This window comes from Pongo pygmaeus, chromosome 9, assembly GCF_028885625.2.
Source record: "Pongo pygmaeus isolate AG05252 chromosome 9, NHGRI_mPonPyg2-v2.0_pri, whole genome shotgun sequence".
Taxonomy (NCBI): Eukaryota; Metazoa; Chordata; class Mammalia; order Primates; family Hominidae; genus Pongo; species Pongo pygmaeus.
This window is the reverse complement of record NC_072382.2, coordinates 72,144,575-72,169,357: the sequence shown is the minus strand read 5'-3', so window position 1 is coordinate 72,169,357 and position 24,783 is coordinate 72,144,575. Positions and strand designations below refer to the sequence as shown.

The 24,783-nt window shown below is 41.1% G+C and overlaps 2 protein-coding genes across 2 annotated transcripts; both read right to left on the bottom strand.

Moving 5' to 3' along the window:
- Positions 1-6,350: 6,350 nt before the first annotated feature.
- On the bottom strand, positions 6,351-7,016 carry LOC129008622 (RNA polymerase II subunit A C-terminal domain phosphatase SSU72 like protein 4). Its single transcript, XM_054441004.2, has one exon. It carries the CDS (start codon positions 6,933-6,935, stop codon positions 6,351-6,353), a length of 585 nt encoding a protein of 194 aa, XP_054296979.2. The 5' UTR covers positions 6,936-7,016.
- Positions 7,017-22,946: 15,930 nt separating this feature from the next.
- Positions 22,947-24,048, bottom strand: LOC129008433 (RNA polymerase II subunit A C-terminal domain phosphatase SSU72 like protein 4). The gene has a single exon (XM_054440697.1). The coding sequence runs from the start codon at positions 23,944-23,946 to the stop codon at positions 23,362-23,364; it is 585 nt and encodes a 194-aa protein (XP_054296672.1). The 5' UTR covers positions 23,947-24,048; the 3' UTR covers positions 22,947-23,361.
- Positions 24,049-24,783: the final 735 nt, after the last annotated feature.

Here is a 24,783-nt window from a genome sequence, read left to right as displayed (position 1 = left end):
TGCAAGCAGCTTGATTGTGCACTTTCCAGGCTCAAAAACTGTGAGGAATAAGTTTCTATTATTTATAAATTGTCCAGTCTCAGGCATTTTGTTATAGCAGTAGAAATAGACTAAGAGAGTAACACTAGAGGCCATTAAACACGTGGTTTATTCAGGATCATTATAACAACAACAAAGCCTAAACCCTCTCAACTCCTGACTAGACTGATCAATACCCACGCTGAAGGCCTTGCCAAAGACAAGGTCTTCTTTTTTTTCTTTTTTATTATTATACTTTAAGTTTTAGGGTACATGTGCACAACGTGCAGGTTAGTTACATATGTATACATGTGCCACGTTGGTGTGCTGCACCAGTTAACTCATCATTTAATACTAGGTATATCTCCTAATGCTATCCCTCCCCACCCCCACCACCCCACAACAGGCCCTGGTGTGTGATGTTCCCCTTCCTGTGTCCGTGTGTTCTCATTGCTCAGTTCCCACCTATGAGTGAGAACATGAGGTGTTTGGTCTTTTGTCCTTGCGATAGTTTGCTGAGAATGATGGTTTCCAGCTCCATCCATGTCCCTACAAAGGACATGAACTCATCATTTTTTATGGCTGCATAGTACTCCATGGTGTATATGTGCCACATTTTCTTAATCCAGTCTATCATTGTTGGGCATTTGGCTTGGTTCAAAGCCTTTGCTATCGTGAATAGTGCCACAATAAACTTTTCATAATCCTTGGTAGTGGCACTAAACCATGTTCACTAATAGGAGAAAAAATAGATCAGAAGTAGTTGTTCAGAGTTGAATTAATTTACATGTTATCTATTGAACTAGACTTATTATGGCAAGCTAAAATAACAGCAGAGATTAGCTCTCAAAAGATAATGAGTTTGTTTAAACGAAGGATTGCAAACAGGAATGCACCGGGTATAACAAGTCGTAGGTGCATCCTGAGAGGTTGGGGTAAGGGGAAACTTTTAAAGGTGAAAAGAAGTCCACAGAAACTACTTTAAAACAAAGTTTATTGGTCACAGAAGCTGACTGCAGGAGTTGGCCTTAGCTGATTGGTGGAGACAGCCATTGCTAGGCACGTGTTCTTGTGAGAACATTTTATCTGGAAGGTTGCAGTCTTGAATATAATGCAGTTAGAGCAATATGTGTGGCCATGCAGAATGAGCCAAGTGTGTAAGACCTGCTGATGGTGTAAAGCATGTAGGATGTACCATAATCTCTTGTGGGTTTTAGGGAGTCCTTGTGATAGTTCTTATCTCAGATATACAAGCATGGGCTCCCCTCCTTCGTGACCCTCCAGCTCCACTTCACCTGGATCTGACGATAGTGGACTTCATCTTGATAGTAACAACTTTCACGTTCTTGGTATGAGAAACTTTCAAAGTTTTAAGAAAATATTCTTTTTCCTCTTGCAGTGTAGTAGCAGGAGGCAAGACTGGAAGTGGGGAACCCAGCTGGTACAGTAGTTCGCAGAGGAGAGGTTGGAAGCCCGGGGGAGGGAAGTGTCTGTCAAAAGGCAGAGGAATGGACACATTGGAGAGGGATGTTAGAGCTGACACGAGAGGACTTCTGGATGAGAAAAGGAGGACTTTTGAATCACTCTCAGATTTCTGACTTTAAGGGTGTCTGGGTCCAAATATATAAAAAAAGTTTTGGTGGTAGGGCAGTGAGGTGTTTCCTCCCTGATAGTTTCTCTCTATTCTGTCAATGTGGCTTAAGATAAGGCCATCAGCTGGCAGTGGGCAGTCAGGATCATGATTGGGGATGGCGTGAGGATATTTGGCATAGACAATTGTTTTAAAATATGGGAATACAAACTTGAGTGTAGGTTTTTGTGAGAGCTTTTCTGAAGACAAAAGTGAGACTGTCCCATAGATACTACTTTTTCCAGCCAATCCATTTGGAAAAACATGACAAGGTGGTTGAGTTTCTCTTTTCTCTCTGTTTGGACACGGACAATGCAAATGTGACAGAAGAGCAAGGTGCAGAAATGCTGAGGGAGTTTGAAAGGGTGTAATTATAGTGATAAACCATGGAACCTGGTTTTGGACCAGAAAGGGTGAATAAGTAGGGATTGGGCTGGAATCCATGGGTTGTGGCACAATGCATGGTCAAACAGCCCTTATAGTTGCAAAAAAGAAGCAAAAGTGAAGGGAAAGATGTGGTCCTATAGTTGGGGCATGACTGTTTCAGATTTTGATCTAGTGGTGAGGTTCTTGATGACTATGACCATGGGTATCTCTGGTAGGGTGTAGACAAGTGCAATCGGAGAAGAAGTGAGAGTGTTGAGGGTGCTGGGTGGATAATCTGTGTGGATGCTAGAATTGCTAAGAACTGTGGCAGTAGTTGGGTGTGAGGAAGCATGAGAGGTGAGAGCTAATATTATCACTAAAAATCAGGGTGTGGGAAGTGTGGGGCATGATTATATGTTGGGCAGATATGGTAAGAAGACTTTCTAGGTTGTTGAACACCTCTAGTATTGGTTTATTGGGTAGAGGGAGGCGAGCTCTGATTGGAAGTTGTAATGGTGACCTCGCATATCTGACTATAGACTATGTAGAGTGGGAAATAAAGATTTAGATTTGCTGTAATGAAAATACAATGATTTCTTGAGGAAGTAGCCAGAGAAAGAGGCAAATGGGTGTTCACATGGTTACTGAAGATGAAAAATGACATTTGGATACAAGTTTCAGGAAGATTTGAAGATAAATCTGAACTATAAAAGTGAGTTATGCCGGAAAGAAGGATATTGTGATAAGGACCGGTCAAATGAACATTGCTTTAGGTGTGTCTGACAAATTTCTGTTCCTTGATTACATGATGTGTGCCTTATAATAATTTCTTAAGCAATTGCTTTATTTTGTTTTGTTTTCTGTATTTTCGTATGTGTGTTTTTTCTTCCGTTTTAAAATTACCATAAGAAGACTAACAAAACACTCAAAAAATGAGGGAAACACTTTGTTTCATGAGAAAAACTTAACATTATAAGTATGTTAATAGCTTTATTTGTAATTGTTTTATTTCCTCTCCTTTACTTCCTCTCCCTCCTCACTTCCCACGTCCACTCTTCTCCTTCTCCTTCTTCTTTTTTGAAACAGAATCTCACTCTGTTTTCCAGGCTGGAGTGCAGTGTGCGATCTCGGCTCACTCGCTGCAACCTCTGCCTCCCAGGTTCAAGCAATTCTCCTGCCTCAGCCTCCCAAGTAGCTGGGAGTACAGGTGCACAGCACCGCACTTGGTTAATTTTTGTATTTTGGATTACTGGTGTGAGCCACAGCTCACGGCCCCATGTCTGAACTACCCCAAGGTCTGACCTGGATTGTGTAATCACCACGTGGCTTGTTTGTGGTTTTACACAAGTCTAATCCATGAAGCAGAGAATGTAATACTTCAAGCTCAGTCTGTTGGTTGAAGTAAGTCATAAGGCAATGTCCCTGGATAAAAGGGGATGGGTAATAGACTGCACATCATGATGGGGGAATGGCACGTTGTGTTCAGCAGAAAGAATGGCTGGCAGCTATTTTAACAGATGCACAACCATACCTGATAAACTATCAGATTGACAAATGTTCAAAAGCTTGACACTCTACTCTGCTGGCAAGTTTGTGAGGGAAAAGGCATGCTTGCCAGTCATAAGGAAAAATGTTACAACCTCTATGGAGGGAATCTTGAATACCTAATAAATTTAAAAACACGTTTACTCTGTCTTCCAAGTAGCCTTGTCAGTAGCTAGGACTCAGGTCCTAGCTATGCCACCACACTTCTCTAATTTCTATTTTTTATTTTTTTGTAGAGATAGGGCTTCACTATGTTGCTCAGGCTGGCCTTGAACTCCTGGCCTCAAGGTGATTCTCCTGCCTCAGCCTCTCAAGGTGCTGGGATTATAGGCATGAGCCACTGTTTCTGGCCTATACTCCTCTTTGACCACAGTAATCCTACTTCTAAAAATTAACCATAAGGTCTATCAGCAGAATTATCCAACTGAAGAAGTGAGAAAAAAAGAACAAAAAAGGAAAGAAAGAGATCCTCAGGTACCGGAGGAACAATATCAAAAGGTCTAACAGATGTGTAGTTTGGGTCTCAAAATGAAATGAGAGAAAGAATGGGACTGATTTTTGTTTTTGAGGCAATAATTGTGAAATTATTCAAATTAGGTAAAAAGGTAAAATATTACAGATTGAAAAACCTCACAGAACTTCAAGGAGGCTTAAAAACAAGGAAAGTCATATGTAGATGCTTCACAATCCAACTGAAAATTAAGACAAAGGGAAAAAATTTAAATGTAGCCAAAGGAGGCAGGACAGAAAACACTGGTACTTTAGTAGCATCAAGCACACTTGATTTTGATTACTCTCATCGTCCTCCAGTAATACAAACAGGACTATTTGGAGAAACTGTTGATTCTGGGACTGATGCTGGAAGTATATAAGATGAACCCGGGGCATCTCATAATGCCAGAGTGTTTCCTTTCCCATGAAAAATGAAGTACAACCAAACAAACACCACGATGGGGCACATGAAAGGGCCCAGGAGGCAACAGAAAGTGCTTGCGATGGCCAGAACAGAAACAGTTTGAGCAACAAAACAAAGCAGGATCGAATTGTAACCCCACATAGAAAAATAAATATCCAAGATTCCATACAGCTATGAAGAAATAATTGAATAAATACATTAATGAGGGGGAGAATAGACACATCTGTGAGGAGTCAGTGCATATAATTTACATGGATAATCCACCCACAAGGAAGTAGAGCACAAGGCCCACTCCTTAAATGTGGGCTGCCCATAGGGATTTTTTCTAAAGAGTCCAGCATGGAAAATGGGAAAAAGGGTAAAATTCACAGTGGAGGAGGCTGATGAAGTGGAGCTGGAAGGTCACGAAGGAGGGAAGCCCCTGCTTGCGTATTTGAGACAAGAACTATCACAAGGACTCTCTAAAACCCACAAGAGATTATGGCACATCCTACATGCTTTACACCACCAGCAGGTCTTACACACTTTGCTCATTCTGCATGGCCACACATATTTCTATAACTGCATTATCTTCAAGACTGCAGCATTCCAGATAAAATGTTCTCGCAAGAACACATGCCTAGCAATGGCTGTCTCCACCAATAAGCTAATGCCGACTCCTGCAATGAGCTTCTGTGACCAATAAATTTATTTCAAAGCAGCTTCTGTGGACTTCTTTTTGCCTTTAAAAGTTTCCCCTTATCCCAACCTCTCAGAATACACCTGTGACTTGTTATACCCGGTGCATTCCTGATTCCAGTCCTTCATTCAAATAAACTCATTTTGAGAGCTAATCTCTGCTGTTATTTTAGGTTGCCATAATAAGTCTAGTTCAATAGATAACATGTAAATTAATTCAACTATGAACAACTACCTCTGATCTATTTTTCTCCTATTAGTAAACATGGTTTGGTGCCACTACCGAGGATTATGAAACAGTGTTTCACTTGTTTCTCCTTGAAAACATGACTAGGTTTATCACCTGATGTTCTCAATGTTCATACCAATGAACATTTTAAACTTAATAAAATTTTCACTACGAAAGATCCCTTTTTTTTCAGCGTGATTCATAAGGTTTAAAGAAAAGCATGTCGCTTAGTGGCTTGAAATCCATCCCCCAAACAGAAAGAAGAATATATTTTTTATTTAAGTTTTTTATTTCATTTAATTTGATGACCTATTATTTGAGCAGATAATTCCAAATTTCACCATAATATGTAGTTCATTATCCAACTTGGATTTTACCGATTAAAGTGAGCATTAGTAAAAAAGGTATAATCTACATGTAAAAATATTTATCTGTTCAAACATGTAATAGTATACTCTTATTAAAGAAGAAGAACATTTAAGTTAATATACCACACTCCATTGGTCTCAGCTAACTTAAAAAATTTAAAAATTAAAAAAAAAAACCACTCAATTTGAGAAAAGGAACTTTATTTAAAAGGTGCTTATCTATACGATGCTATTTATCTGCCGAATACCCTTAAAGAAATCATTTTTCCAGCAGTCCATTATCAGCTCGGTTTGCTCATCTGGAAAATGCAGTCATGCTGGGATAGCTTCCTTGTAGAAAGATATAAGCATTAAATTAGTTATCCCACGTAATGCACCTACAACAATGCCAAGCATTTTTCAGTGCTTTTAAAAATGTTAGTCCTTCTCATTTCCCGTAAAATATTTTCTTGGTAATAGTCTCTTTCCAGGTGATATGTACAAAAGTAATACAAACAGTACTCGGTGGAAGGTCTTTGCAGATGCTTCTCACGATAAATCTGGACTAAAGTCCCATGCCTAAGTTCGTACTGAGGAAGGGGACAAAGCCAGCCCAGATCTTCAGTAGAAGCAGACGGTGTGAAGAAAGCTTTTTCCTGCCTTCTCCTCCATTAGCAGCAGCAGCTCCTCCAGATTGTCGTCCATGTCATCTGACTGCTGCAGGCACTGGCAAATCTCACAGATGAGGAAAGCTCCCAGGGTGGCATCTTCCAGGGTATCTTCGATGTCCATGTTGATCACGTGCACAGGCTGAAAGGTCTGCTGTTCTCTGGAACACAGATCTTCCACCACTGTGTCATAGACACTCTCCTCACAGGTGAAGATGACATCAAAGAAATCAGTGCACTCCTGAAATCTTTCTGGACCGGGCTTGATTCTCTCATTTCTTCCCAAGATGTGTAAGATTCCGTTGTGGGTGTAGCGTTCCCTATCTTTCCTGAGGAGGTCATTGTACATCTCCTTATATGTTGTTGCAAAATCATAAACTACAGGATGACCGGGTCTTGGTCCTGGTAGCCTCACATGAGATTCAGTTCCAAAAGACCGGACATTTAGCCCTTTTCTCCTGAGGATGCTGTGGGCCTCCATGCTCCTGTTGACATTGCTCATGCACACCACAGCCACCCTGAGTGGGGAGGAGAGCATGATGGCGGCCACTGGGAACCAGAGAGACACAGGCACCTCAGCCGCTGCAGGGACTCTGAGCCAAGGAGACCACCACCTATACCCAGGTCTTCCAAATGAGCTAATGTGGAGGCACAGGAGGCAGGTTTATATTGAGTCACCTTAATTAGTGGGTGGAGACTTCATGACTTCTGGATTGATTAGGTTGTGATAACGGTCTCCTAACTCATCACAAGGACAATCAAGATGATTAAATTACCTAAAGCAGTAACTCTCAACAAAGGTGGCAGCGCCCAGTCTGGATTCATTTAAAATCTGGAGTTTGTTCTGGTGGTTCTCCTAGTGAATGGGGGCTGCTACTGAAAATGGCCAAGACCATTAAGCTACCTTCGAACATGTCATAGGACTCGCCAGTGACCTTCAGACATGAAATTGGATGATAAACATGTTGACAATTTCCAAGGCTGCACCCTATTTAATTATAAATTACAAGTGTTGTTGCTTGCTTTAATTTTCATAATGTTTGAGAAATGCAATTGCATAAATCACAGGACCATTGTCAATAGTTTTGTCCAGAAGTTCACAAAATTTTTCACCAACCAATACAAAAAACATCCCGCTCTCAACAACATATCTGCTTATGGTATTTTAAGAGTTATTCAACACAACATTTTCTGCATTTGATATTACTGAAATCATAATGATTCTTCAGGGAATGCAGGAATTGATGCAATCCTCTGCCTCCAAGTACAGCTGTGTTTGAGCTTTTGTATACTTAAATGCAACGTTTAGAATTTTTTTAGTAGTCGTATAATTTATCAAGAAAATAAAAGATTTTAAAATTATGAATGGGGTTTCAAAAAATAAGATAATCATGTCACTTTTGGATTGATTAGATTAGGATAATGGACTGCTAAGCAATCACAAGAACAATCAAAATGATTAAATTCCTAATTCAGTAACTCTCCGCAAGGGTGGCCCCATCCAGTGAGGATTGATTTATAGGTGAGCTCTGTTTGCTGTCGCTCACTGATTTACCAAATATTGGGTAAATAGTAAACTTTAATTTATTTATTTTATTTTATTTTTTTTGAGGAGTCTCGCTGTGTCACCTAGGCTGGAGTGCAGTGGCCGTGGCACAGTATCGACTCACTGCAACCTCTACCTCCGAGGATCAAGGGATTCTCCTGTCTCGGCCTCTCAAGTAGCTGAAGACTACAGGCACGCGACACCACACCCGGTTAATGTTTGTATTTTTAGTAGAGATGGGGTTTCACCATGTTGGTCAGGCTGGTTTTGTGCTTCTGACCTCAAGTGATCTGCCCACCTCAGCCTCCCAAAGTGCTGAGATTACTGGTGTGAGCCACCTCACCCGGCCCAATTTTACTTGTTTTTCTTAATCTTTCTTAAATGTATGTATAGCTCACATTTATTTCAATATAAATCAGATCAGAGACATCACTTTTGTCCTTGATGCAGGGACAAAATCTATCTATAGAGCAACATATTGTATTTGTCTATGTCTCTCTTAAGGTGATTCTTACATGGCAAATACAGCAGGTTCTCAAATAACATCTTTTTTTTGTTTGTTTTTTGAGACACAGTTTTGCTCTGTCACCCTGGCTGGAGTGCAGTGGTGCCATCATGGCTCACTGCAGCCTCAAACTCCAGGGCTCAATCAATCCTCCCACCTCAGCCTCCTGAGTAGCTGGAACTACAGGTGTGTACCACCATGCCCGGCTAATTTTTTTTTTTTTTTTATAGAGGATGGGGTTTCCTCATGTTACCCAGTGTGGTCTCAAATTCCTGGGCTCAAGTGATCCACCCGCTTTAGTCTCCCAAAGTGCTGGGATTACAGGCATGAGCCACTGTGTCCAGCCTCAAATAACATTATTTTATTATAATATTAATTTAAAAAATTGACTTCTGGCAGGCCAATGTCTGTGTGGGGTTTGCATATTCTCCCCATGTCTTTGTGGTTTTTCTCTGGATATAATTTTCCTCCCACATCCCAAAGATGTGCACATTAGATGACCTGGCATCTCTATGGTCCCAGTATGGGGGTGTGCCCTGAGACCCGGATGCGGTCCTGTCCAGCGTTGGTTCCTGCCTCACACCTTGAGTGGCCAAGATAGGTTCCAGCCACCTGCCACTCTGAACTGGAATCAGCGAGTTGGAAAATGAATGAATGAATACAAATTATTGAAAAATAAAAACTCATAAAACGTGGTAATCATACAAATGCAAGACAATAACGATGAGAGTAGAAAATAGATCAGCCAGCCTGCCGTGTCTGTCATTATTGATGTTTTAACTGTGTAGTAGTAGGAGGTGCTCCTTACAATTTTTTCTTTGCAAACATTTATCCCTTGATTTAACTTACCACAACTATGACCGCAATCACTCACTGACTCACCAAAAATTGGGTGAATAATAATCTTACTAGGTTTCATTAGGCTTTCCTAAGTGAATGTACAGCTCACATGTACTTCTAAGTTTAATACCCTAAGTGTGTTGAAGCTTTATTTAGAAGTTTGGTGATGTTTTTGTGACTCTTGTTCATATCAATTAGCCTACGATAAAATTAATTTCATTATACGGCATTTCACTTGAAGTCATCATTTTGGGCGCGGTGGCTCATGCCTGTAATCCCTGCAGTTTGGGAGGCTGAGGCGGGTGGATCACCTGAGGTCCAGAGTTTGAGTCCAGCCTGGCCAACATGGCGAAACCCTGTCTCTACTAAAGAAATACAAAAAATATTCCGGGCGTGGTGGCGGGTGTCTGTAATTCTGGCTACTCTGGAGGGCTGAGGCAGGAGAATTGTTTGAACCCGGGAGGCGGAGGTTGCAGTGAGCAGAGATCATGCCATTGCACCACAGCCTGGGCGAAAAGAGTGAAACTCCGTCTCAAAACAAACAAGCAAACAAACAAACAAACAAATTAGTAAACACCTTAAAGCTTCTCAAAGCATGTTCTCAGACTAGCAGCATTAGCATTAATTGGGAACTTGTAAAAAATGAAAATTTAGACCGCAAACCACTGAATCACAAACTCTAGTGGTGAAGCCCAGAGATTTGTGTTCTTTCCTTCACATTTCCATGAATTGTTGTTCAGGTTCACATAAGTGATAATGTTTGGAAAGTCTTCTCTCAAGTATGTTTCTCTGTGGGGGACACAGGAGATAAACTGTCTGAATTGCTGTGTATCTTTCCTTCACCCTGACAGAGGGGCCACATCTCGGCTGGGTACAGGATTGTTGGGCTGTAGTCCTTCCTCTCAGTAGTCCTTAACTGCTATGCCACTGTCTGTTCCAGTGTTGGAGATAAAAAGTCTAATTGCAGCATCATTCTTCTTCTGTAGATAATATGCTCTTTTCTTAAATATATATGTATTTATTATACTTGAGTTCTAGGGTACATGTGCACAACGTGCAGGTTTCTAACACATGTATACATGTGTCACGTTGGTGTGCTGCACCTGTTAACTCGTCATTTACCTTAGGTATATCTCCTGATGCTTTCCCTCACCGCCCCCCACCACCCCACGACAGGCCCTGGTATGTGATGTTCCCCTTCCTGTGTCCAAGTGTTCTCATTATTGTTCAATTCCCACCTATGAGCGAGAACCTGTGGTGTTTGGATTTTTGTTCTTGCGATAGTTTGCATGATGGAACTAGAAATGCCATTTGATCCAGCCATCCCATTACTGGGTATATACCCGAAGGATTATAAATCAGGCTGCTATAAAGGCACATGCACATGTACGTTTATTGCTTTTTACAATAGCAAAGACTTGGAACCAACCCAAATGTCCATCAATGATAGACTGGATTAAGAAAATGTGGCACATATGCACCATGGGCTACTATGCAGCCATAAAAGTTGATGAGTTCATGTCCTTTGTAGGGACATGGATGAGGCTGGAAACAAGTTCTTTTTAACTGCATGTTTGTAAGATTTTTCTCTTTCTCCTTAGAGTTCAAAATTTTTACCAGCAGATGCCTCAGTGTTTCCTAGTTCTCTTCACTCTAGTCCAGTATTTCTCCATTTTTTCATCAATCCCCAGTTATGGAGCCTTTTTAGACACTTTTTTCTAATTGCCATCTCATAAAATTTTAATAGTAATCCCAGACACTTGGGAGGCTGAGGCATGAGAATTGCTTGAGCCTGGGAGGTGGAGTTTGCAGCGAGTTGAGATCATGCCACTGCACTCCAGCCTGGGTGTCCGAGGCAGACTGTGTCTCAGAAATAAATAATAAAAATGTCTATTATATCCATTTGGTCCAATATTGAGTTTAGGCCCTGAATATCTTTGCTGTTTTTCTGCCTTGATGGTCTATCTAATCCTGTCAGTGGAGTGTTGAAATCTCCCACTATTTTTGTGTGGGGGTTTCTAAGTCTCTTTGTAGGTTTCTAAGAACTTGCATTATGAATCTGGCTGCTCCTGTGTCGAGTGCATATATATTTAGGATAGTTAGGTCTTCATGTTGAATTGAACTCTTTACTATTATGTAACGCCCTTCTCCATTCTCAGGAGATGAGCGTGGTGCAGAAGTTCAGGGATCCAGGAAATAATGAACTATAATAGATAAACAATTATTAGCATGTCTGTATTTATTCAGTGCCTGACTGAGAATCTAGCACATAGTAAGTACACATAATCATTCTTTCCCTGCCTCTCAGGTTCCATTCTCCCCATCTCTAAATTCAGTTTCCAGAGTAGGACATGTACCATAGAGCCTAGAGTATAATAATAATAATAATAATAATAATAATAATGATAAAAAAAGAAAAAAAAATATTTACTTCTATATTTGTTCCTGCAGTACCCTGTAAGCAATGGCTGAAATTGTTTCAAAAATAAAATTATGTGACAAGAGCCCAGTAGAGGCTGCTTAAGATGTGCCTGCTGGGGACAGCAACTACCACTAGGTCAGCCTGTGATCACACAAGCACTGTGAAAATATACAATACCGTGAAGAAATTCGCCCTTCTGAAGGAGGTGGAATAAATGAAAACAGACATGAAAATGCCATTGGAGGTTGATGGCCAAGTGTGTGCACCACTATGCTGACAAAGTAACAGCCAGAAGAAAAGATCAAATGAAGCAATGTAAATCTTAAATAGAAAAGAGAAGGCTGAAGAGGACCTGCTAAGCTAAGGATGGCCATTTGGTACTTTGAGAGTAAAGAGGATTTTGCTTCTGGGGGGCAAAGAAGAGAGGTTAAAGAGCTCAATGACTGGGGCCTGGCCTATGGGTGAAATTGTGGGTACCTGAGTAGTTGCTTATCTACTCAACCTAATCTACACAACTTCTCAAATGCCTCATGAATGTTCTCCTGTCTCGGTCCAGGTATCTTCAGCATCTCAGAGAATTAACTTCCATTGCCCTTCTTTGTGTTCGTGAGATAATTACCCTTATTCAGGTTATTTTAAAAAATCATCTCTCTGGCCGGGCGCGGTGGCTCACGCCTGTAATCCTAGCACTTTGGGAGGCCGAGGCGGGTGGATCACGAGGTCAGGAGATCCAGACCATCCTGGCTAACACGGTGAAACCCCGTCTCTACTAAAAATACAAAAAGTTGGCTGGGCGTGGTGGCGGGTGCCTGTAGTCCCAGCTACTCGGGAGGCTGAGGCAGGAGAATGGCATGAACCCAGGAGTTGGAGCCTGCAACGAGCCGTGATTGTGCCACTGCACTCCAGCCTGGGTGACAGAGTGAGGCTCCATCTCAAAAAAAAAAAAAAAAAAAATCTCTCCATTGTGTCAGCAATGTGCCTGTGAGAACATTCAACTCATAAATCATTTCTTCTCTCTGGTTTCACAAGAAGTCTAATTATCAGAGGACCTATCTCAGGAATAGGAGTATGTTAGATTACCTGGCAATGTTTCCCCTAACTGATTTAAGACTTTCTGAGGTCTGAGAATTATAGTGTTTCTTTGTGTTTTTCCAGGTCTCAGTACATCACAGCACAGTGTGCCTCCTCAAAATGTTTAACAAAACAACCAAATGACAAAATATTGGATGAGCGTGAAGTATCAGGGCAGGGTAGCCGTAAGTAAGTCCCTTTAATACCTTGGATATTTACAGTAGTCAGGATCGGAGCCAATGTAGAACCTTCCTTGGAGGGGCTCCAGGCTCAGGGCTCTTTGGCACACTGAGAGGTAAAAAGGGTCCCCATGCCCAGAGTCTCCTCATTCTGCCATCCCAGACAGCATTCTCCATTCCACTGGCATAGTCCATATTTATGACTGTGGTTTGGTGGTGTGCTGGTAACCCAGCTAAAATACACACACAAAGATCAGTCAATCAATGAAAGGCCTGCATTGTAGTGTTTGCCAGTTTCGGCAGTGTATGTACTCCCACCAAGGTCATTTTCAAGGTATCAACATGACATCACTGAATGTGAAGTTTGCAAGGAATATGCACAGATGAGCCAGTACAGGTGGCTCCACCCCACACTGCTTTAGTCCCTCCAACTCTGTCTACCCAACTCCAGACAATAGTACTAGTATTTTCAGCCACCTACTTTAGGTCCCGTAACATCTAGTCTAGATAGGGCCGTTCCTATCTAGACTGAAATTTTACTCACAGCAATAAAAAAAATCCCTTACCTGTTTTAAATGGAGTTCTCTTGGGCTAGAATGGGACGAGTGACAACGAGGCTGTCAGAACGATGGGTGACAGGGAACTGAGATTTTATGTGTTGGCCTGAAAGCCTGAGGGGCCGCTATTATCCCAGGGAGCCCAAATATAGAACCGTCTTTTCAACATCTCCTCAATTCCGTACATGTTGGCCAAGTCATTATGGCTCTCCAAGCCTGCCTAGTCCACCTTTTCCTCTAAACCTCCATCCCTTCTTAAGTATGCTCATGTACTTATTCCTAACAAAAGAGTGTTAGCATTGCCACACCAATTATTCCTGTTTCCATTTTATGGGATCTGGTAAACCTTAATCCCACTTTCTTTGTAAAATTTTACGTATTTTAATTTGTTGTGTAGAGATGGGGTCTCCCTATGTTGCCCAGGCTGGTCTTGATTTCCTGGCCTCAAGTGATCCTCTCATCTTGGCTTTCCAAAATGCTGGGATTGCAGGCATGAGCCACCATGCCCAGCCTGAAAATCGTATTAATTATTTAAAAAACACTTTTTATCAAAAGTGTTCCTTTGGAACTTGAATTAAATTTACAGCATTTTCAAAAAAGCCATTCAAACTTTGGTGTTTGCAATAATAATATTTTAAATATTTACATGGGAATACCTAAATATCGCTGAAAAATCAATTTTCCCTACTTCTGTAAGTCAAGGTCAACTATGAAAAACATTCTGTACCCTCTTTTTCTTTGGCCACCAAATAATCCACATGTAATTTTCAGTTATCTTATTCACTAAAGCTCTTCCTGCTGATAAACTTCTTTCTTTCTTTATGTATCCTTTTCATATCTTTTTATTTAATTAGTCCAAGTAAGTGTATATATACATATTTGTAAAGGAGAAACAGTTTTTTGTTTAAGAAATACCTTTTTGTTTGTCACAGGGTATTTCTCAGTTCCAGGGACATGTTTAGTGGTAATAATAGTTATTGGGTGCTAATGATTTGGCTTGTGGGGCCTCCGACCATCTCTGGTCTTGTTGAACTGCGAGCAGAGGCTAGAAAACTGTTTACTGTGAAGACTTTTTAGAGGCCTTCTGCTGGATTTTTAATTTGACCCACCAAGTGAGTTTAGTTGAGGGCTAAATAGGGGGATGGTCTTTCTTGGAACTGAACAGTTTTTCTAAACATTCTGCTAGTACTGCATGACCCATTGGCATGACTGTTAAAGTGCCCCACATCTGCTTAGCATCCTCCAAGATCCTTTGGGTGTGTTCCACAAGATCCTTTGGCTCTTGTAAATAATTAGCACTCCCAAGAGTGCCCTGTGGGACCCTCAGGTTTTTTGCCATTGCAGAACTGCATTGTTTTCAACTGACCAACTTGCTCGCTGGGCCATGTCTCTTTCTCTGATCACATTCAAATGTTAAGCTCCACTAAAGTTTGGATTTTTTTTTGAGACAGGGTCTCGCTCTGTCACCCAGGCTAGAGTGCAGTGGAGCGATCTCAGCTCTTGGCTCACTGCAACCTCCACCACTGCCCCCGCCACCCCTCCTGCTTTCAAGTGATCCTCCCACGTCAGGCTCCAGAGTAGCTGGGACCGCAGGCGTGTACCACCATGCCCAGCCAAGTTTTTTTGTATTTTTAGTAGAGATAGGGCTCACCATGTTGCCGAGGCTGGTCTCGAACACCTGAGTGCAAGCGATCTGCCCGCCTTGGCCTCCCAAACTGCTGGGATAACACACGAGAGTCATTGCGCCCAGCCATAAAATTTAGATATTTTATGCTTTGTTTCAGCGTTATAATAAATAAAATTGTATGTAATTGTATTTTAAATTATTTGCTGGTTTTATATAAAGAATAATTTATTTTTGTATTTTAATTTTGGCGTCCCTGACCTTGCTAAATCCATTTATTAATCTCAAGTGTTGTGTAGATTCTTAGCATTTTTTTTTTTACGTACACAGCCATGTCATCTCTTAATAGATACATGTTTACATACTGCTTTCTGACCTGAATATCTTTTATTTAGGTGTTATTATTTGACTTTTGCTTTTTTTTACAATTTACTTGTGTGTGCACTGACTGAAGTACAGCTTGATTGCCAGTTTTGGCAATTGTGAATAAAGCTCCTATAGCTATCTATCTGCAGGTTTTTGCGTGGACATAGATTTTTAACTCATTTGGGTAAGTACTCAGGAGCATGATTGCTGGATTGTATGGTAAGAGCATGCTTAGTTTTGTAAGAAACTGCCAAGCTGCCTTCTTAAGTGGCTGTACCATTTTGCATTCCCATCAGCAGTGAATGAGAGATCCTGTTGTTCCACATCCTCCCCAGCATTCACTGTTGTCAGTGTTTTGGATTTTCACCATTCTAATAAGTATGTAGTGGTATCTCATGTTGTGTAAATCTGTAATTCTCCAATGGCATGTTGTTGACTACCTTTTCATATGCTTCTTTGCCATCTGTGTATCTTCTTTGATGAGATGTCTGTCCAGATCTTTTGCCTTTTTGATTTTTTTGAGACAGTCTCTGTCACCCAGGCTGAAGTGCAGTGCCCACAGAGAGAACTGCCACAGGGGCAGAGTCACACAGAGAGGGTAATGCCTAGTGGAGCCATAGTAGTGGAGCCACCTCACAGTTCCACTTGGGTAATGCCCAAGAGAACTGTAGGGCTGGGCTGCTCCCAACGCTCCAGACCTGTAGAATCACCAACGTGCAACTCTAGCTCGAGGGAGCCACAGGCACTGAACACCAACCTGTGAGATCTACAGCATGGGCTGCATCTGGCAAAGACATGGAGGTCGGGTCCCCTGAAGCCTTGGGACCCAAACGCCACCCCAGTGTGTCTGGAAGGCAGGGCATGGAGTCAAAAATTGTTCTCAGGCTTAAAGTTTTAATGTTATTTACCTTGTTTGGATTTGGGCTTACTTGGGACCCATTACCCCCCTTTTTTTCTTGGCGGTTTCTCCCTTTTGGAATGAAAGTGTCTATTCTGTGCTTGTCTCACCATGGTATTTTGGAAACACATAACTTATTTGATTTCACAGGCTCACAGCTGGAGAGAAATTTGCCTCAGGATGAATTGTACCTTGGGTCTCACTCATATCTGATTTAGATGAGACTCTGGACCTTAGAATTTTGAATTGGTACTGAAATGAGTTATAACATTTTGGGGCTATTAAGATGGAATGAATGTATGTTGTGTGTGAGAAGGAAATGAATTCGGTGGGCTAAGGATGGAAAGTTATGGTCTGAATATATTCCCCAAAATTCATATGTTAAAACTCAACCACCAATGTGATAATATTAAGAGGCAAGGCTTTTAGGAGGTGATTAAATCGTGAGGGCAGAGCGTTCTTAAATGGAATTAGTGAACTTATCAGAGGGCTGGAGGGAACTAGCCTAGGCCCTTTGTGCTCTTCTGTTTCTTTTGTCTTGTGAAGTTACAGTGCTCAAGGTGGCATCTTGGAAGAACAGACTAGGCCCTCACCAGATGCCAAACCTGCAAGCAGCTTGATTGTGCATTTTCCAGGCTCAAAAACTGTGAGGAATAAGTTTCTATTATTTATAAATTGTCCAGTCTCAGGCATTTTGTTATAGCAGTAGAAATAGACTAAGAGAGTAACACTAGAGGCCATTAAACACGTGGTTTATTCAGGATCATTATAACAACAACAAAGCCTAAACCCTCTCAACTCCTGACTAGACTGATCAATACCCACGCTGAAGGCCTTGCCAAAGACAAGGTCTTCTTTTTTTTCTTTTTTATTATTATACTTTAAGTTTTAGGGTACATGTGCACAACGTGCAGGTTAGTTACATATGTATACATGTGCCACGTTGGTGTGCTGCACCAGTTAACTCATCATTTAATACTAGGTATATCTCCTAATGCTATCCCTCCCCACCCCCACCACCCCACAACAGGCCCTGGTGTGTGATGTTCCCCTTCCTGTGTCCGTGTGTTCTCATTGCTCAGTTCCCACCTATGAGTGAGAACATGAGGTGTTTGGTCTTTTGTCCTTGCGATAGTTTGCTGAGAATGATGGTTTCCAGCTCCATCCATGTCCCTACAAAGGACATGAACTCATCATTTTTTATGGCTGCATAGTACTCCATGGTGTATATGTGCCACATTTTCTTAATCCAGTCTATCATTGTTGGACATTTGGCTTGGTTCAAAGCCTTTGCTATCGTGAATAGTGCCACAATAAACTTTTCATAATCCTTGGTAGTGGCACTAAACCATGTTCACTAATAGGAGAAAAAATAGATCAGAAGTAGTTGTTCAGAGTTGAATTAATTTACATGTTATCTATTGAACTAGACTTATTATGGCAAGCTAAAATAACAGCAGAGATTAGCTCTCAAAAGATAATGAGTTTGTTTAAACGAAGGATTGCAAACAGGAATGCACCGGGTATAACAAGTCGTAGGTGCATCCTGAGAGGTTGGGGTAAGGGGAAACTTTTAAAGGTGAAAAGAAGTCCACAGAAACTACTTTAAAACAAAGTTTATTGGTCACAGAAGCTGACTGCAGGAGTTGGCCTTAGCTGATTGGTGGAGACAGCCATTGCTAGGCACGTGTTCTTGTGAGAACATTTTATCTGGAAGGTTGCAGTCTTGAATATAATGCAGTTAGAGCAATATGTGTGGCCATGCAGAATGAGCCAAGTGTGTAAGACCTGCTGATGGTGTAAAGCATGTAGGATGTGCCATAATCTCTTGTGGGTTTTAGGGAGTCCTTGTGATAGTTCTTATCTCAGATATACAAGCATGGGCTCCCCTCCTTCGTGACCCTCCAGCTCCACTTCACCTGGATCTGACGATAGTGGACTTCATCTTGATAGTAACAACTTTCACGTTCTTGGTATGAGAAACTTTCAAAGTTTTAAGAAAATATTCTTTTTCCTCTTGCAGTGTAGTAGCAGGAGGCAAGACTGGAAGTGGGGAACCCAGCTGGTACAGTAGTTCGCAGAGGAGAGGTTGGAAGCCCGGGGGAGGGAAGTGTCTGTCAAAAGGCAGAGGAATGGACACATTGGAGAGGGATGTTAGAGCTGACACGAGAGGACTTCTGGATGAGAAAAGGAGGACTTTTGAATCACTCTCAGATTTCTGACTTTAAGGGTGTCTGGGTCCAAATATATAAAAAAAGTTTTGGTGGTAGGGCAGTGAGGTGTTTCCTCCCTGATAGTTTCTCTCTATTCTGTCAATGTGGCTTAAGATAAGGCCATCAGCTGGCAGTGGGCAGTCAGGATCATGATTGGGGATGGCGTGAGGATATTTGGCATAGACAATTGTTTTAAAATATGGGAATACAAACTTGAGTGTAGGTTTTTGTGAGAGCTTTTCTGAAGACAAAAGTGAGACTGTCCCATAGATACTACTTTTTCCAGCCAATCCATTTGGAAAAACATGACAAGGTGGTTGAGTTTCTCTTTTCTCTCTGTTTGGACACGGACAATGCAAATGTGACAGAAGAGCAAGGTGCAGAAATGCTGAGGGAGTTTGAAAGGGTGTAATTATAGTGATAAACCATGGAACCTGGTTTTGGACCAGAAAGGGTGAATAAGTAGGGATTGGGCTGGAATCCATGGGTTGTGGCACAATGCATGGTCAAACAGCCCTTATAGTTGCAAAAAAGAAGCAAAAGTGAAGGGAAAGATGTGGTCCTATAGTTGGGGCATGACTGTTTCAGATTTTGATCTAGTGGTGAGGTTCTTGATGACTATGAGCATGGGTATCTCTGGTAGGGTGTAGACAAGTGCAATCGGAGAAGAAGTGAGAGTGTTGAGGGTGCTGGGTGGATAATCTGTGTGGATGCTAGAATTGCTAAGAACTGTGGCAGTAGTTGGGTGTGAGGAAGCATGAGAGGTGAGAGCTAATATTATCACTAAAAATCAGGGTGTGGGAAGTGTGGGGCATGATTATATGTTGGGCAGATATGGTAAGAAGACTTTCTAGGTTGTTGAACACCTCTAGTATTGGTTTATTGGGTAGAGGGAGGCGAGCTCTGATTGGAAGTTGTAATGGTGACCTCGCATATCTGACTATAGACTATGTAGAGTGGGAAATAAAGATTTAGATTTGCTGTAATGAAAATACAATGATTTCTTGAGGAAGTAGCCAGAGAAAGAGGCAAATGGGTGTTCACATGGTTACTGAAGATGAAAAATGACATTTGGATACAAGTTTCAGGAAGATTTGAAGATAAATCTGAACTATAAAAGTGAGTTATGCCGGAAAGAAGGATATTGTGATAAGGACCGGTCAAATGAACATTGCTTTAGGTGTGTCTGACAAATTTCTGTTCCTTGATTACATGATGTGTGCCTTATAATAATTTCTTAAGCAATTGCTTTATTTTGTTTTGTTTTCTGTATTTTCGTATGTGTGTTTTTTCTTCCGTTTTAAAATTACCATAAGAAGACTAACAAAACACTCAAAAAATGAGGGAAACACTTTGTTTCATGAGAAAAACTTAACATTATAAGTATGTTAATAGCTTTATTTGTAATTGTTTTATTTCCTCTCCTTTACTTCCTCTCCCTCCTCACTTCCCACGTCCACTCTTCTCCTTCTCCTTCTTCTTTTTTGAAACAGAATCTCACTCTGTTTTCCAGGCTGGAGTGCAGTGTGCGATCTCGGCTCACTCGCTGCAACCTCCGCCTCCCAGGTTCAAGCAATTCTCCTGCCTCAGCCTCCCAAGTAGCTGGGAGTACAGGTGCACAGCACCGCACTTGGTTAATTTTTGTATTTTGGATTACTGGTGTGAGCCACAGCTCACGGCCCCATGTCTGAACTACCCCAAGGTCTGACCTGGATTGTGTAATCACCACGTGGCTTGTTTGTGGTTTTACACAAGTCTAATCCATGAAGCAGAGAATGTAATACTTCAAGCTCAGTCTGTTGGTTGAAGTAAGTCATAAGGCAATGTCCCTGGATAAAAGGGGATGGGTAATAGACTGCACATCATGATGGGGGAATGGCACGTTGTGTTCAGCAGAAAGAATGGCTGGCAGCTATTTTAACAGATGCACAACCATACCTGATAAACTATCAGATTGACAAATGTTCAAAAGCTTGACACTCTACCCTGCTGGCAAGTTTGTGAGGGAAAAGGCATGCTTGCCAGTCATAAGGAAAAATGTTACAACCTCTATGGAGGGAATCTTGAATACCTAATAAATTTAAAAACACGTTTACTCTGTCTTCCAAGTAGCCTTGTCAGTAGCTAGGACTCAGGTCCTAGCTATGCCACCACACTTCTCTAATTTCTATTTTTTATTTTTTTGTAGAGATAGGGCTTCACTATGTTGCTCAGGCTGGCCTTGAACTCCTGGCCTCAAGGTGATTCTCCTGCCTCAGCCTCTCAAGGTGCTGGGATTATAGGCATGAGCCACTGTTTCTGGCCTATACTCCTCTTTGACCACAGTAATCCTACTTCTAAAAATTAACCATAAGGTCTATCAGCAGAATTATCCAACTGAAGAAGTGAGAAAAAAAGAACAAAAAAGGAAAGAAAGAGATCCTCAGGTACCGGAGGAACAATATCAAAAGGTCTAACAGATGTGTAGCTTGGGTCTCAAAATGAAATGAGAGAAAGAATGGGACTGATTTTTGTTTTTGAGGCAATAATTGTGAAATTATTCAAATTAGGTAAAAAGGTAAAATATTACAGATTGAAAAACCTCACAGAACTTCAAGGAGGCTTAAAAACAAGGAAAGTCATATGTAGATGCTTCACAATCCAACTGAAAATTAAGACAAAGGGAAAAAATTTAAATGTAGCCAAAGGAGGCAGGACAGAAAACACTGGTACTTTAGTAGCATCAAGCACACTTGATTTTGATTACTCTCATCGTCCTCCAGTAATACAAACAGGACTATTTGGAGAAACTGTTGATTCTGGGACTGATGCTGGAAGTATATAAGATGAACCCGGGGCATCTCATAATGCCAGAGTGTTTCCTTTCCCATGAAAAATGAAGTACAACCAAACAAACACCACGATGGGGCACATGAAAGGGCCCAGGAGGCAACAGAAAGTGCTTGCGATGGCCAGAACAGAAACAGTTTGAGCAACAAAACAAAGCAGGATCGAATTGTAACCCCACACAGAAAAATAAATATCCAAGATTCCATACGGCTATGAAGAAATAATTGAATAAATACATTAATGAGGGGGAGAATAGACACATCTGTGAGGAGTAAGTGCATATAATTTACATGAATAATCCACCCACAAGGAAGTAGAGCACAAGGCCCACTCCTTAAATGTGGGCTGCCCATAGGGATTTTTTCTAAAGAGTCCAGCATGGAAAATGGGAAAAAGGGTAAAATTCACAGTGGAGGAGGCTGATGAAGTGGAGCTGGAAGGTCACGAAGGAGGGAAGCCCGTGCTTGCGTATTTGAGACAAGAACTATCACAAGGACTCTCTAAAACCCACAAGAGATTATGGCACATCCTACATGCTTTACACCACCAGCAGGTCTTACACACTTTGCTCATTCTGCATGGCCACACATATTTCTATAACTGCATTATCTTCAAGACTGCAGCATTCTAGATAAAATGTTCTCGCAAGAACACATGCCTAGCAATGGCTGTCTCCACCAATAAGCTAATGCCGACTCCTGCAATGAGCTTCTGTGACCAATAAATTTATTTCAAAGCAGCTTCTGTGGACTTCTTTTTGCCTTTAAAAGTTTCCCCTTATCCCAACCTCTCAGAATACACCTGTGACTTGTTATACCCGGTGCATTCCTGATTCCAGTCCTTCATTCAAATAAACTCATTTTGAGAGCTAATCTCTGCTGTTATTTTAGGTTGCCATAATAAGTCTAGTTCAATAGATAACATGTAAATTAATTCAACTATGAACAACTACCTCTGATCTATTTTTCTCCTATTAGTAAACATGGTTTGGTGCCACTACCGAGGATTATGAAACAGTGTTTCACTTGTTTCTCCTTGAAAACATCACTAGGTTTATCACCTGATGTTCTCAATGTTCATACCAATGAACATTTTAAACTTAATAAAATTTTCACTACGAAAGATCCCTTTTTTTTCAGCGTGATTCATAAGGTTTAAAGAAAAGCATGTCGCTTAGTGGCTTGAAATCCATCCCCCAAACAGAAAGAAGAATATATTTTTTATTTAAGTTTTTTATTTCATTTAATTTGATGACCTATTATTTGAGCAGATAATTCCAAATTTCACCATAATATGTAGTTCATTATCCAACTTGGATTTTACCTATTAAAGTGAGCATTAGTAAAAAAGGTATAATCTACATGTAAAAAGATTTATCTGTTCAAACATGTAATAGTATACTCTTATTAAAGAAGAAGAACATTTAAGTTAATATACCACACTCCATTGGTCTCAGCTAACTTAAAAAATTTAAAAATTAAAAAAAAAAACCACTCAATTTGAGAAAAGGAACTTTATTTAAAAGGTGCTTATCTATACGATGCTATTTATCTGCCGAATACCCTTAAAGAAATCATTTTTCCAGCAGTCCATTATCAGCTCGGTTTGCTCATCTGGAAAATGCAGTCATGCTGGGATAGCTTCCTTGTAGAACGATATAAGCATTAAATTAGTTATCCCACGTAATGCACCTACAACAATGCCAAGCATTTTTCAGTGCTTTTAAAAATGTTAGTCCTTCTCATTTCCCGTAAAATATTTTCTTGGTAATAGTCTCTTTCCAGGTGATATGTACAAAAGTAATACAAACAGTACTCGGTGGAAGGTCTTTGCAGATGCTTCTCACAATAAATCTGGACTAAAGTCCCATGCCTAAGTTCGTACTGAGGAAGGGGACAAAGCCAGCCCAGATCTTCAGTAGAAGCAGACGGTGTGAAGAAAGCTTTTTCCTGCCTTCTCCTCCATTAGCAGCAGCAGCTCCTCCAGATTGTCGTCCATGTCGTCTGACTGCTGCAGGCACTGGCAAATCTCACAGATGAGGAAAGCTCCCAGGGTGGCATCTTCCAGGGTATCTTCGATGTCCATGTTGATCACGTGCACAGGCTGAAAGGTCTGCTGTTCTCTGGAACACAGATCTTCCACCACTGTGTCATAGACACTCTCCTCACAGGTGAAGATGACATCAAAGAAATCAGTGCACTCCTGAAATCTTTCTGGACCGGGCTTGATTCTCTCATTTCTTCCCAAGATGTGTAAGATTCCGTTGTGGGTGTAGCGTTCCCTATCTTTCCTGAGGAGGTCATTGTACATCTCCTTATATGTTGTTGCAAAATCATAAACTACAGGATGACCGGGTCTTGGTCCTGGTAGCCTCACATGAGATTCAGTTCCAAAAGACCGGACATTTAGCCCTTTTCTCCTGAGGATGCTGTGGGCCTCCATGCTCCTGTTGACATTGCTCATGCACACCACAGCCACCCTGAGTGGGGAGGAGAGCATGATGGCGGCCACTGGGAACCAGAGAGACACAGGCACCTCAGCCGCTGCAGGGACTCTGAGCCAAGGAGACCACCACCTATACCCAGGTCTTCCAAATGAGCTAATGTGGAGGCACAGGAGGCAGGTTTATATTGAGTCACCTTAATTAGTGGGTGGAGACTTCATGACTTCTGGATTGATTAGGTTGTGATAACGGTCTCCTAACTCATCACAAGGACAATCAAGATGATTAAGTTACCTAAAGCAGTAACTCTCAACAAAGGTGGCAGCGCCCAGTCTGGATTCATTTAAAATCTGGAGTTTGTTCTGGTGGTTCTCCTAGTGAATGGGGGCTGCTACTGAAAATGGCCAAGACCATTAAGCTACCTTCGAACATGTCATAGGACTCGCCAGTGACCTTCAGACATGAAATTGGATGATAAACATGTTGACAATTTCCAAGGCTGCACCCTATTTAATTATAAATTACAAGTGTTGTTGCTTGCTTTAATTTTCATAATGTTTGAGAAATGCAATTGCATAAATCACAGGACCATTGTCAATAGTTTTGTCCAGAAGTTCACAAAATTTTTCACCAACCAATACAAAAAACATCCCGCTCTCAACAACATATCTGCTTATGGTATTTTAAGAGTTATTCAACACAACAGTTTCTGCATTTGATATTACTGAAATCATAATGATTCTTCAGGGAATGCAGGAATTGATGCAATCCTCTGCCTCCAAGTACAGCTGTGTTTGAGCTTTTGTATACTTAAATGCAACATTTAGAATTTTTTTAGTAGTCATATAATTTATCAAGAAAATAAAAGATTTTAAAATTATGAATGGGGTTTC

Coding starts and splice junctions, on each gene's coding strand:
- LOC129008622 (XM_054441004.2), bottom strand. CDS start 6,935: ATGCTCTCCTCCCCACTCAGGGTGGCTGTGGTGTGCATGAGCAATGTC.
- LOC129008433 (XM_054440697.1), bottom strand. CDS start 23,946: ATGCTCTCCTCCCCACTCAGGGTGGCTGTGGTGTGCATGAGCAATGTC.